This window comes from Bubalus bubalis, chromosome 4, assembly GCF_019923935.1.
Source record: "Bubalus bubalis isolate 160015118507 breed Murrah chromosome 4, NDDB_SH_1, whole genome shotgun sequence".
In the NCBI taxonomy this organism is placed as follows: domain Eukaryota; kingdom Metazoa; phylum Chordata; class Mammalia; order Artiodactyla; family Bovidae; genus Bubalus; species Bubalus bubalis.
In genome coordinates this window covers 77,897,852-77,913,168 of record NC_059160.1, presented here as the reverse complement: position 1 = coordinate 77,913,168, position 15,317 = coordinate 77,897,852, and the positions used below count along the sequence as shown (strand labels likewise).

General features: G+C 38.2%; 1 protein-coding gene across 5 annotated transcripts in view; it reads left to right on the top strand.

The window, feature by feature from the left end:
- The window catches only part of CPNE8 (copine 8), a 334,767-nt gene that overhangs the window by 189,504 nt on the left and 129,946 nt on the right, over window positions 1–15,317 (top strand). For all 5 annotated transcript variants that reach the window (XM_025283977.3, XM_044941627.2, XM_006055240.4 and 2 more), the window contains one exon: window positions 1,287–1,362. In XM_025283977.3, the coding sequence (XP_025139762.3) occupies window positions 1,287–1,362 (76 nt within the window). The remainder of the gene's footprint in view (window positions 1–1,286; window positions 1,363–15,317) is intronic.

Here is a 15,317-nt window from a genome sequence, read left to right as displayed (position 1 = left end):
TTTATCTTCCTCCTCTAATCTATTACATTTCAGCATTGCACCAAATACCAGCATTTTATGTTTATGTCTCACTGTGTGTTCTGTGTGTGTTCAACCTAGTTTTGACCATAAAATTAGTGTGTGTGTGTGTGTGTGTGTGTGTTAGCTGCTCAGTTGTGTTTGACTTTTTGCAACCTTACACATCCACTCTAATCTGCCGAATGCATAACACTTCTTTTACAGTTGCATAGATCAAGCTCAGTAATTGCATTGTTAAGTATTTTATAGTGAAAACAAACATATGCTTTCTCAATCTTTACCCTTCCATGTCTAAATTGAGAAGGCACTTGTAAAAGTTCTACTTTCTGAGAAAGCAGTGATGATTGCTTTATGGTAAAGTTCAGATTAACCATGTTTGGTATTGTCAATGTACTTTAAAATTATTAGTATAAAGCTTAGTGACTATTTTCTGTCAGGGGAGTGTGTAATTTCCTCAGGTCTATCTCGTCACAACAAAAACCTGAAGTGATGGGGCAGTGTTACAGCCCTCAGATGGACCAGTGTTATGCTCAGTTTTACATAGAAAGTAAAGGAAAATACATCCTCAAGGTGTGAGGACATGCCAACCCAAAAGACACGAAGAGAAAAGAGGCGCCCAGCCCAATTTTGGCTCCTCTTTTTATATGGCTTTTCTCCTCCGTCTGGGCCTGCCCTATGTAAATTGGGCTAGCCAGGAGTCCTGTTTGTTTTACCTGAGCTCCTCACTGGTCCTCAGACCTTCCTTTGTTCTATTTTCGCGGGCTTTTCCCTTCCTTGTCTTTTAGCCACCGCCATTCTGGACTCATTTTTCCTATTCTAACTACCTAACATTCCATGTCAATGTGGGATTCCCTTTTAAAATAGTGATCTATTACATACTGGTCATTGGAAGGTTTGAAGATTTTGTATATTCGTGATTATTGATATGTATGGTAATAAATTTTGTGTGTCTTAAAATTTCATCCTAGTTAATGGTTAATCATTAGGATAGCATAGATAAAATGCTTTTGAAATATGAGTTATTGACATTAATAAACCTATTTGAAATATTAACATTGGTGTGATAAATGAAATATTTTTGAATACTAACAAAATTTAATTTGGGGTATACATAACAAAGTATCAATGTGTTTTAAATTATCATATTAGTATTATTTTCATAGTAATATCAAGAATTTTTCATGATAAGAATATATATTTAAAGTTTTAATATAAAATTAACAAATGTCTGAAAGCTAATACTATATGTATTTTCTCCTTAATTATAGTCATGATTTCATTGGAGAATTTACAACAAGCTACAGGGAACTTTCTAGAGGGCAATCACAGTTCAATGTATATGAGGTAAGAGGAATTTTACTTTATGTTTTTCTGGAATAAGTACATTTATGCTTTTAAAATATGGATTTTTACAAAAGATAATTGCCAAAAGCTACCAATATAAATAAGAATCTTTAAACTTATTGAGAAGATTGGTTTTTGAGATTAAATAATATTTCTCTTCAAATCACATGGTCATTTGAATCTACTTTGTTGTTTTAAAATTCTTGCCTATGAAACATTTTCTTATTTAAAAAACATCCAATATGGATATGTTTATTTTTCCTTGAGCTTCAGCCTTTATGTTTTGCCTTCCTACTAACATTCTCCTCAATCCTTTTTTTTAATTAATTTATTTTTTATTGAAGGATAATTGCTTTACAGAACTTTGTTGTTTTCTGCCAAACCTCAACATGAATCAGCCATAGGTATACATATAACCCCTCCCTTTTGAACCTCCCTCCCATCTCCCTCCCCATCCCACCCCTCTAGGTTGATACAGAGCCCCTGTTTGAGTTTCCTGAACTATACAGCAAATTCCCATTGGCTATCTATTTTACATATGGTAATATGTTTCCATGTTACTCTTTCCATACATCTCACCCTCTCCTCCCCTCTCCCCATGTCCATAAGTCTATTCTCTATGTCTCTTTCTCCATTGTTGCCCTGTAAATAAATTCTTCAGTATGATTTTTCTAGATTCCATATATATGCATTAGACTACAATATTTATCTTTCTATTTCTGACTTACTTCACTCTGTATAATAGATTCTAGGTTCATCCACCTCATTAGAACTGACTCAAATGGGTTCCTTTTTATGGCTGAGTAATATTCCATTCTGTATATGTACCACAACTTCTTTATCCATTCGTCTGTCAATGGATATCTAGATTGCTTCCATGTTCTAGCTATTGTAAATAGTGCTGCAATGAACAATGGGATACATGTGTCTTCTTCAATTTTGGTTTCCTCAGAGTATATGCCTAGGAGTGGGATTGCTGGGAGATGGGAATACCAGACCATCTGACCTGTCTCTTGAGAAACCTATATGCAGGTCAGGAAGCAACAGTTAGAACTGGACATGGAACAACAGACTGGTTCCAAATAGGAAAAAGGAGTACATCAAGGCTGTATATTGTCACCCTGCTTATTTAACTTATATGCAGAGTACATCATGAGAAACTCGGCGCTGAAAGAAGCACAAGCTGGAATCAAGATTGCCGGGAGAAATATCAATAACCTCAGATATGCAGATGATACCACCCTTATGGCAGAAAGTGAAGAGGAACTAAAAAGCCTCTTGATGAAAATGAAAGAGGAGAGTGAAAAAGTTAGCTTAAAGCTCAACATTCAGAAAACGAAGATTATGGCATCTGGTCCCATCACTTCATGGGAAATAGATGGGGAAACAGTGGAAACAGTGTCAGACTATTTTTGGGGGCTCCAAAATCATTGCAGATGGTGACTGCAGCCATGAAATTAAAAGAAGCTTACTCCTTGGAAGGAAAGTTATGACCAACCTAGATAGCATATTCAAAAGCAGAGACATTACTTTGCCAGCAAAGGTTCATCTAGTCAAGGCTATGGTTTTTCCAGTGATCATGTATGGATGTGAGATTTGGACTGTGAAGAAAACTGAGTGCCGAAGAATTGACGCTTTTGAACTGTGGTGTTGGAGAAGACTCTTGAGAGTCACTTGGACTGCAAGGAGAGCCAACCAGTCCATTTTAAAGGAGATCAGTCCTGGGTGTTCTTTGGAGGGACTGATGCTGAAGCTGAAACTCCAATACTTTGGCCACCTCATGCAAAGAGTTGAATCACTGGAAAAGACTCTGATGCTGGGAGGGATTGAGGGCAGGAGGAGAAGGGGACGACAGAGGATGAGATGGCTGGATGGCGTCACCGACTCTATGGACATGAGTTTGAGTGAACTCCGGGAGTTGGTGATGGACAGGGGGGCCTGGCGTGCTGCAATTCATGGGAACAAAGAGTCAGACACGACTGAGAGACTGAACTGAACTGAACTGATGGTGGTTTTATTTCTAGTTTTTTAAGGAATTTCCATACTATATTCCACAGTGGTTGTATCAATTTACATTCCCATAAGAGCATTCCCTTTTCTCCACACCCTCTCCAGCATTTATTGTTTGAAGACTTTTTGATTATGGCCATTCTGACCAGTGTGAGGTGATATCTCATTGTAGTTTTGATCTGGTTTTCTCTAATAATGAGCAATGTTGAGCATCTTAGGTCTGAAGTAGGTTTCTTGTAGACAGCATATATATGGGTCTTGTTTTTGTATCCATTCAGCCAGTCTGTGTCTTTTGGTTAGAACATTTAATCCATTTACATTTAAAGTAATTATTGATATGTATGTTCGTATTGCCATTTTCTTAATTGCTTGGGGTTGATTGTATAGATCTTTTTCTTTCTCTTGTATTTCTTGACTATATAAGTCCCTTTAAAATTGGTTGTAAAGCTGATTTGGTGGTACTGAATTCTCTTAACTTTTGCTTGTCTGAAAAGCTTTTGATTTCTCCATCAATTTTGAATAAGATCCTTTCCAGGTATAGTAATCTTGGCTGTAGATTTTTCCCTTTCAGTGCTTTAAATATATCCTGCATTCCCTTCTGGACTGCCGAGTTTCTGCTAAAAGACCAGCTGTTAAGCATATAGGGTTTCCCTTGTATGTTACTTGTTGCTTCTCCCTTCCTGCTTTTAATATTCTTTCTTTGTGTTTAGTCTTTGTTTTTTTGATTACTGTGTGTCTTAGCATGTTTCTCCTTAGGTTTAGCCTATATGGGACTCATTGTGCCTCTTGGACTTGATTGACTATTTCCTTTTCCATGTTGGGGAAATTTTCAAATATAAATTTTCTCATACCCTTTCTTTTTCTCTTCTTCTGCTGCTGCTGACCCCTATAATTTGAATGTTGGTGCATTTGATATTGTCCCAGAGGTCTCAGACTCAGTTCTTTTCATTCTTTTTACCTTATTCTGCTCTTCAGAAGTTATTTCCACCGTTTTATCTTCCAGCTCACTGATTTATTCTTCTGCTTCAGGTATTCTGCTATTGATTCCTAGTTGATCGTGTGGATTTAATCTGTAGCTTGTACAGCTGGTAGGAAGGTTTTGGGTCTTCTTCCTTAGCTGCACTGCCCCTGGATTTCATTTGTGGTTTTATTTCCACCTCTACATGTAGGTGATTTACTGGAATTTGCTCCTGAGGCTGCCCTGGAGGGCTTGGGTTTGCCCCTGTGAGAGCCAGATGTGGAGGTGGTGCAGCTGCTTGGGTTTCAGGGGTTCTGGCAGCACCAGTTACTCAGGGGAGTTGGTGGCTAGGGCAGTAGGAAATATAGTGCTCTAGAAGGGTATGGCAACCAGTATTGGCCAATACAATTCCAGTATTCTTGCCTGGAGAACCACCTCCCTGATGGAGAAGGCTGGTAGGACACAGTCTACAGGGTTGCAAAGCATCGGACATGATCGAAGCAACCCTGCGTGCATAGACACAAGACTTTTTTTTTGCCTGTAGCAGCTCTGCCCCAGTAAGAGTTGAGCATGAAGATCACACAACTGCTTGGCTTGTGGGGACCCTGGTGGTGCCAATAGTGCAGGGACATGGACTGCCTCTGCCACAGGAGTTATGGCCCTATCAGAGTCTTTTTTTATGAGCCTCTTGTAATTGGCAATTAGAAGGCCTCTTTGGCCAGTCTTTATCCATAGCTCTGCCCATTCAGGCACTTAAAGGGCTCCGTTGCTGGGGTCCTTCTCTGTTGTTCGGTGCATCAGGTATAGAGAGACTGCCCTGGCTGGGGTCCTACCCTGTAGATTGGCACATGAGACACTTAAAGGGGCACCCTGGGTGGGGTCCTACTCTGTAGTTTGCATATCAATCACTTAAGGGAGCACCCTGGGTGGGGTCCTATGCTATAGGTCAGTGCATCAGGTGTTTGGGCCACACTCTTTATCATTCGGCTGCTGATGCTGGCATGTGGGGAGAGAGAGGCTATGGTGATGGCTGCATCCCCTACACGTGACTCAGCAGTATCACCTTGCTTCCATGGCTGTCTGGCATTCCTCCACTGGCATTTCCCACCACAATCTCCTCTCTCACATCCCCTCACAGTCTCTCCACAGTCAACAGCAGCCGTTCCACTGGGATTGCTCCACAATCCCTAAACTCCAGCTCCCAGCTGCTGCGCCTTCCAGGGGACCAGGGGAGTATGAATGGCTGTGTTAAGGACTGTCTGAGTCTCATCCCATTTAGGCTGCCACAGATCAGCTGTTTCACTCTCAGCCTTGAATGTTTCTCCTCTGATTCAGAAAATTGCCTTGATGTGAGGATCGGACCCCTGCTTCAGTAGTCCCACCCACCGTGGACAGGTCCAGTTTTACTAACACTCCTTGTTTTCCCCCTAGTTCCTTCATCCTACCGTGTTTTGTATGGTTCTATATATTCTTTTCCACTGGCCAGGTAGTCCTGTCCGCTCTCAGCTGGTGTTCTGCATGCACTTCTGTGTCTGAAGGTGTAGTCCTGATGTATCCATGGAGAGAGATGTACTCCATGTCCACCTACTCCTCCTCCATCTTGTTCTCTGTCATCTTGTTCTCCTCAACCCTTTTTTAATACAAAGAGAAAAATATGCATTTTAGTTGTGTCAGCAAGGTGTTACATAATTAGTTGGTTTTTTTTTTTTGCTTAGTGTGTTTGAACATCTTAACTGTTATTTAGATGAAGACTGAAGGAAATGAAAAAGTATGATTCAGTCATTAAAGAAATCCAAGTTATCAAAGCAAACAGATTAGTTATTTCTGACTTAAACCTACCTTGCCAGTTAACTGCCACATATTTGTTGAGCATAAGATATGTTCTAGCACTATTAATCCTTGAGGTTTGTCATTTGTTACATTTTCTGTAATTATTTAAATTTAATATACAACAATAGCAAAGGAGAATATCTCAGTACTTAGTCAATAATGATAACTATTTTCCTCCAAACTGACACTAAACTAAAATTGACCTCCTTTAAGTTAAGTGGAGAAATCTCCTCCTGTTGCTTTACTAGGCTAAAACAGTTGTATTTCACACATTCATTTGTTTATTAGTTTATGAATAAGACATTTATCACATGACTTCTATATTCTGCACTCTATATTAGACCCAAAGGATGGAGAGATAAATGAAAACTTCACTGTCTAATGGGAGAAACAAACACATAAAATCTGTTTACATTACCTTGATAGGTGCTATATATAGATAGCAGATATGAGATATCTAGAGGGCAGTGCAGCAAATTTATCCCAAGAAACCTTCCCAGGCAAAGACAAAGTTGGAGTAATGGAGCAATTTTTCTATCTGGGTCTTTCAGAAACCCATGTTAAGGCTTGAAATAGACAATGAAATTAATATGACAGGTTGTACTTATATAGATATCTGTTCTTTCTCCATACCCTTAAGGTTGAAGAGGAACAACACAAGCATATTAGTCCTTTTGTACTTAGAACACAGGTACTTTGCCTGTGTTCAGTAATAATGCTCCAGAGATCAATTACATTGAATTTCCTTATCTTTAAAATATGTTCTTCTCTTTGGATCTCTCTTATCCAACAAAGTTTGCTTAATGAGATTGGTGTCACATCTAATAACAAAAAACTTAGTAACAATTGTTCCTTATTAAATACCCTGCATGAATATTTGTGCCAAAATTTCAGATAACAATGTGTTCTTATTCTTTGTGTTATCAATAGAAGAGATTAGTCTGAAAAATATCTGGAAGAACTTTATATGTTATATCTAACATATATATAGATCTTGGTCCTATATACATTGGAAACTTCATTTTTTGCACACATGTAAGGGAATTAAGTTTTGTTGAGGCAACTAGGGAAATTTTCAATCATTATTCCTTCAAATATTCTTTGCCCCTTTCTCCCTTTTCCTTCTGGTACTCCAAATACTTTCTATCTATCTATCTATCTATCTATCTATGTATCTATCTATCTATATATGTTTTTATGTTTGATCATATCCCACATGTCTCATATGATTTGTTCTTATTTTTATTTTTGTTTCTTACACTAGAAAATCTCACTTGACCCATCTTCAAGTTTACTCATTATTTCTTCTGCCAACTCAAATCTTTTATTAAGCCTCTCTAGCAAATATTTCATTTATTACTGTACTTTTAAAGTTGAGAATTTCTATTTGGTTCTTTTTAATAATTTTGATCTTACTGATTTTTCTATGTGGTGACACGTTATTTAATAGTTTATTTCACAGTTTATTTCTTCTTTATTTTGTAAATGTATTAATAGTGACTGATTTGAAGAATATATTAAATAAATTTCATACCTATAAGTTACCAAGGATATAGTCTATTGATTGCTTTTTTCTATGTATGGACCATACTTTCTTGTTTCTTTGCATATCTTATAATTTTGGTTGTTGTTGAATGCTGGAAATTTTTAAATATATAATATAGTTACACTGGAAATCAGATCCTCTGCTTTTTCCAGGATTTGCTGTTGTTGCTGTTTATGGATTTAGTGACTTTCATGGAGTAATTCTGTAAAGGCTCTTTTCCTTTTCTGTGTGGTTCACTGCAGTCTGTGCCTTGTTAACTAGTGGTCAGCACATAATTTGACCAAGATTTATGTATGTTGGTGCACTTCTTATATGTTCTAAGTGTAATATTCTGCCTTGGCTTTTACTTGATGCTTAAACAGAGACTCGGAGTCAGCCATAGATGAAGAATTATGGTTTCTTCAAGGTCTTCCTTGGCCATTCACACAGTTCTACACAAGCACGTGGCCTTCTAGATCCCCAGTAATATGCCTGAGCTTCTAAAAGCCCTCCTATTTGACACTGGATCAAGATGGTGGAAGAGTAGGCTATGGAGCTCATTTTCTCCTATAAATACATAAAAAATACATCTGCAAATGGAAGAGTTCTCATAGAACATCTATTGAACATGGGCAGAAGACTTCTGACTTCCAAAAAAGCAAGAAAATCGCTGGGCAGGGCAAAAGAAAAAAGTTTAAAAAAAAAAAAGGAGAAGGGGAGAAAGGAATCAGAATGGGACCTGGGACCTGTGTCCTTGGGAGGGAACTGTGAAAGAGAAAATTTTTCTGCATGAAGAGAAGTCCATTCACTGGCAGGCAGATCAGCAGGGACAGAGAGGGAGCTTTGGAGCCTCAGAGGAGAGCATAGTAACTGGTTCACTGAGGCCAAAGCAGAGAGAGACTTGCACAGTCAGTGCTGCCCAGCACTCCCAAGCTTGAGGTAATGAGGGGCTTGTGCTTTGGAGGTAAGACCCAAGGAAGAGGACTGGGGTTGGCTGCATGGAGATAGCTGAGGAGGCTAGGGTGTGGTGTGAGAGGAGGCCTGGGCCCAGCAGGGAAGGAGGGCAATATTGCTGGGCGGATGTGAGAGGAGAGGGTGGGCCCACCACAGGAGCTTCTTTCTCTGCACTCTCTCTGAGGTGGCAAGGCACCAGCAAAACAAGCTCCAGGGGTAGGTACGAGCCACTGCTGTCATCTCAGACTCCAGAGGTAGGATCAGACTGCTGGTGAGGGTCTGTGACCAGGAGCCAACCACTGCTTCTCTCTTTCTGGGAGCCTGCTTGAGCTGTGTACCTGCACACCCCTTATCAAGAGGATAATGGCCAGCACAGGCTAAGGAAAGAGACAGCAAGCCTCCAAACCAAAAATAGCCTTCATACCAAAAAAATGTTAAACCATTCAAGCTACACAGAGAAGCTTCTGCATATAAACAGACCTTAAGACTACAGTAGATGATTGTTTCTGCTAAACTCACAAGAGAAATATAAGCAAAATGACAAAGTAGAGGAACCACTCTCAGTTAATAGACCAAGAGAATTCCCCTGTGTTGGGAGCCGTGTTAGGCATTACTGACAAAATAGAGGCACTGCCCCAGGCACCCTCTCCTCATTCCACAGGCACAGACCTGGGATGAAGGAGTTAGGCCTTGTAATTCTGACTTGTTTTTTCCTCTCCTTGGCTGAGTTAACTGAAAAGGAATGTTAAGGTGCTTATTGTTCTTGAGAGGAGCATGAGAAGGCACAAAGCCTTCTGCAGCTGTGCTCAGAGAATAATTCATAAAGTTAATCATTGACATTTGTTTAAGGACTTTACAAAAGAGTGTTCCAGGATGAGCACATAGGCCGCAGCTCGAGGCCATGGGAGAGATTGCTTTCTGAAGCCTGTTTGTGAGGAAAATGTTTATGGCAAAGGAGTTTACTGAATTTAGGCTTAAAAATAATTAAAATAGTTAGAAGTTAAAGATTTAAGGAATGTTGTAAAGTTAGCATATTTTACTATAGCTCATAGAAGTTAGGAATTTTTAGAGACACTATAGCTAGAAGCCTTTTTAAGAAGAGAGTGAGCTCAAGATGTTAGGCGCAAACAGGATTTAGGAAGATAAGTAGTAAACTGAGGAATGTAGCATGAGCTACAATGTAATCACAAGTTAACTATAGGACACATTAGAGGAAGTAGACAATAGATGGTAAGGCTGATTCTGAGAGAATCACTGAAGCAGGAACTCTGAAGAGCAACAGTGATTTATGGAGATAATAAATCTGGGTGAGGGGGAACTGAAAATGTCAAATCTCTGACATAATGTTTTTATAAAAGTATAAAAGAGAATCTTAAACTTGAAATAAAGAGGCAGCCCAAAAGAAAACTGAGAAGCTGTCTCATTACCGACACCGTTCATCTCTTCAGGTTGAATCCCTGGCTGAGGGAGCTGGACTCCGGCACCCCTGAAGGAACAATGAAACAGATCATTTGAATCTAATAGACACTTAGTTCCAAATGGAGGTAATGAAAATACTGAAGAAATTAAGAAAGGATATGGACAGAAATGCAGATTACAGTAAAAAGGACTAGAAACTATAAGGAGGAGCCAAGAAAAGTCAGAAAATTGATTTACTGAGATGAAAACTGAGCTAAAAGCAAAATTAATAATGCAGAATAAAGAATAAGTGATATGAAAGATAGAATAATGGTCAGTAACCAATCAGAATAGCAGACAGAAAGCCAAATTGGGGAAAAAAATATTGAAAGCAATATAAGAGACCTGTGGGATAATATAAAGTGTGCCAGTCTACACATAATCAGGGTTCTAGAAGGAGAAGAAAGAGAAAGGAGGACTGAAAATGTATTTGAAAAAATTGTGGCTGAAAACTTCCCAAATGTAATCAAGGAAATGTATTCAGATACAGGAAGCACAGAGGGTTCTAAACAAGATGAACCCAAACAGACCTACACCAAGACACGTTAAAATGGCAAACAATAAAGAAAGGATTCTAAGGGCAGCAAGAGAAAAACAAGGAGTTCATTACAAGGAAATTCCCAGAAGGCTATCAGCTGATTACCTACAGAAACACTGCAGACCAGAAGGGAGTGGCAGAATATATTTAAAGTCTTGAAAGGGAAAATCTACAACCTAGAATACTCTATCCAAAAGTTTATCATTTAGAAAAGGAGGAGACGCAAGGAATTTCTCAGACAAGTAAAAGCTAAAAAAATATGGCAACACTAAATCTACCCTACAATAAATATTGAAACATCTCCTCTGAGTGGAAAAGAAGCAAGAAGATACAGGAAGAAGAAAATCATAATTTGAAAGTAAATCACTTAAATTAGCCAGTACACAGATCAAACAGAGATAAAGAAAAAAAAAATGTATTTTTGAAATCAGTGATAAACACAAGGAACAGCAAAAAGATAAAGATGAAGGTGTAAAAAATGACATCAAAATCATAAAATATAAGGAAAGAGTAATAAAATGCAGATTCTTTTTTTTTTTTTTACAGTGTGTTTAAGCCTATATTGCTATCAGATATAGAAAGGTGTTAACATAGTTGAAAAATAGGGAAACCACAAATCAAAAACATACAATAGATTCACAAAAAATTAAGAGAACACAAGCATAAAATAAATCATCAAACCACAAAAAGAAAGAAACAAGGAAAAAACAAAGAATCAATCAGAAAACAAGGTTTAATATGTCAATAAATATTTGCTTATCAATAATTGGGCAAAGTAATCAATATTCAGAAAACTAAGATCATGGCATCTGGTCCCATCACTTCATGGAAAATAGATGAGGAAACAGTGTCAACAGTGTCAGACTTTATTTTTTGGGGCTCCAAAATCACTGCAGATGGTGATTGCAGCCATGAAATTAAAAGATGCTTACTCCTTGGAAGGAAAGTTATGTCCAACCTAGATAGCATATTCAAAAGCAGAGACATTACTTTGCCAACAAAGGTCCGTCTAGTCAAGGCTATGGTTTTTCCTGTGGTCATGTATGGATGTGAGAGTTGTATTGTGAAGAAGGCTGAGCACCGAAGAATTGATGCTTTTGAACTGTGGTGTTGGAGAAGACTCTTGAGAGTCCCTTGGACTGCAAGGAGATCCAACCAGTCCATTCTGAAGGAGATCAGCCCTGGGATTTCTTTGGAAGGAATGATGCTAAAGCTGAAACTCCAGTACTTTGGCCACCTCATGCGAAGAGTTGACTCATTGGAAAAGACTCTGATGCTGGGAGGGATTGGGGGCAGATGAGATGGCTGGATGGCATCACTGACTAGATGGATGTGGGTTTGGGTCAACTCCGGGAGTTGGTGATGCATAGGGAGGCCTGGCGTGCTGCGATTCATGGGGTCGCAAACAGTTGGACACGACTGAGTGACTGAACTGAACTGAACTGAATATTGTTGTTGTTGTTTAGTTACTAAGTCATGATGAACTCTTTGCCACCGCATGGACTGTAGCCTGCCACACTCCTCTGTCCATGTGGTTTCCCAGACAAAATTTTTGAATGGGTTGCCATGTCTTTCTCCAGGAGAGCTCCCCAACCCAAGGATAGAAACCACATCTCCTGCATTGCAGACAGATTCTTTACCACTGAGTAGACACCCTCATTATTCACAGTCTTGATAAAATGTTTGGTTTTTATTAATATTTACTGGCATATCAGTTCAGTCTCTCAGTCATGTCTGACTCTTTGTGACCCCATGGACTGTAGCAGGCTTCCTTGTTCATCCCCAACTCCCAGAGCTTACTCAAACTCATGTCCATCAAGTCGGTGATGCCACCCAACCATAGTTTCTTTTAAATGTTGTTAGTTTCTTGCTATAAAGCAAAGTAAATTAATCATACAAATACATTTATCCACTCTTTTAGATTTCCTTCTAATTTAAATCACAATAGAGCAATGAGTAGAGATCCCTGTGCTAAACAGGAAGTTCTCATTAGTTGTCTGTTTTATACATAGTAGTGTAAATATTTCAGCCCCAATTTCCAAATTCATCCATCCCATTTTCCTCCCTTGGTAACCATATCTTTGATCTCTACATCTATAACTCTATTTTTGCTTTGCAAATAAGTTCATCTCTACCATTTTTTGAGATTCCACATATAAGCCATATCATGCAATATTTGTTTTTCTCTTTCTGATTTACTATACACTCTGTATGACAACCTCTAGCTGCATCCATGTCTTTGCAAAAGACACTCTTTCATTCCCTTTTATGATTGAGTAATATCCCATTGTGGACTTCCCTGGTGGCTCAGCAGTAAAGAAGGAAAGGAAGAGACAGCTCCTTTCCTGCAAGGAAAGAGAGACAGCTTCAATCCTTGGGTAAGGAAGATCCTCTGGGGAAGAAAATGGCAACCCACTTGAGAATTCTTGCCTGGCCAATCCCATGGGCAGAGGAACCTGGTAAGCTACAGTGCATGAGGTCACAAAAGAGTCGGGCACAACGAGATTACAATATGTTGCCTATAAAAGACCCACTTAAGGGAAAAAGACACACATAGATTGGAAGTGAGGCGATGGAATGATTGTATATTTTGGAGATTAATCATTTATCAGTTGCTTCCTTTGCAGTTATTTTCTCCCATTCTGAGGGTTGTCTTTCCACCTTGTTCATAATTTTCTTTGCTGTGCAAAAGCTTTTATGTTTAATTATGACCTATTTGTTTACTTTTGTTTTCATTTCCATTACTCTAGGAGGTAGGTCAAAGAAGATCTTGCTGTGATTTATGTCATAGAGTGTTCTATCTATATATTCCTCTAAAAGTTTCATAGTTTCTGGCCTTACATTTAGATATTTATTCCATTTTGAGTTTCTTTTTATGTATGCTGTTAGGAAGTGTTCTAATCTTATTCTTATACATGTAGCTGTCCAGTATACCCAGCACCACTCATTGAAGAGGGTATCTTTTCTCTATTGTATATTCTTGCCTCCTTTATCAAAGATGCCAATAGATGCACAGGTTTATCTCTGGGCTTTCTATGTTCTTCCTTTTGTCTATATTTCTGTTTTTGTGCCAGTACCATGCACTCTTGACTATAGCTTTGTAGTATAGTATGAAATCAGAAAGTTTGATTGATCCAGCTTCATTTTTCTTTCTCAAGAATTCTTTGTCTGTTCAGGGTCTTTTGTATTTCTGCACAAACTATATAATTTTTGTTCTAGTTCTGTGATGAATGCTGTTGGTAATTTGATGAGGCTTGCATTGAATCTGTAGGCTGCTTTGGGTAGTATAGTTATTTTCACAGTATTGATTCTTGTGATCCTAGAACAGGCTATATCTCTTCATCTGTCTGTGTCGTCTTTGATTTCTTTCATCAGCATCTTACAGTTTTCTGCAACAGATCTTTTCTCTCTTTAAGAAGGTTTATCCCTAGTTATTTTATTTTATTTTTTTGTTGAAGCTTATGCAACTCAATTTCAGAAAGAAAGGAAAAAAAAAAAAAACAATCAGAAAATGGGCAGAAGACCTAAACAGACATTTCTGCAAAGAAGACATACAGATGGCCACCAAACATATGAAAAGATGCTCAGTATTGCTCACTATTAGATAAATGCAAGTCAAAACTACAATGAGTTATCACTTCACACTGGTCAGAATAACCATCATTTAAAAATCTACAAACTATAAGAAGAAAGTGTGAAGAAAATGGAGTCCTCTTTCACTGTTGGTGAGAATGTACTCTGATACAACCACTATGGAAAACAGCATGGAGATTCCTTCACAAACTAGGAATAAAACTACTATATGACCCAGCAATCCCAATTCTGCGCATATATTTTGAGAAAACTGTAATTCAAAAAGACCTGTGTGCTCCAATGTTCATTTTGCACTGTTACAATCACCAGGATATGGAAGCAATGTAGATATCCATTGACAGATGAACTGATAAAGAAGTTGTGGCACATATATACAATGGAATATTACTCAGCCATAAAAATAAATGAATTTGAGTCAGTTAAAATGAGGTTGATGAACTTCAAGTCTGATATACAGTGAAGTAAGTCAGAAAGAGAAAACAGATATATGCTAATGCAAATATATGGAATCTAGAAAAACGGTGCTGATGAACCTATTTGCAGGGCATTTCTAGAGACAAAGATGTAGAAGACAATCTTGTGGACACAGTGGGGGAAGGAGAGGGTGAGATGAATTGAGATAGTACCATTAACATGTACACACCACCATGTGTAAAACAAGTAATGGGAAGCTGCTCTGTAACTCAGTCTGGTGCTCTGTGACAACCTACAGGGATCAGAGGAGGGAGTGAGAGGGAGGCTCAAGAGGGAGAAAATGTATATACTCATGGCTGATTTGTGTTTCTGTACAGCAGAAACCAACACAACGTTGTAAAGCAGTCATCCTCCAATTAAAAATAAAAAGTGAGGGGATGGAAAAATGTTTTATGCAAATGGAAATGAAAAGAAACTGGGAGTTGCAATACTCATATCAGACAAAATAGACTTTAAAGCAAAGACTATATAAAGAAGGTAAAAATGTATATAGAAAAAGGTAAAAAAAAATACTTAATGAAAAAAGAATCAATTACAGTCATTTGCATATATGCATCTAATATAGAAGCACCCAAATACATAAAATAAATGCTAACAAACACAAATGGAGAAAT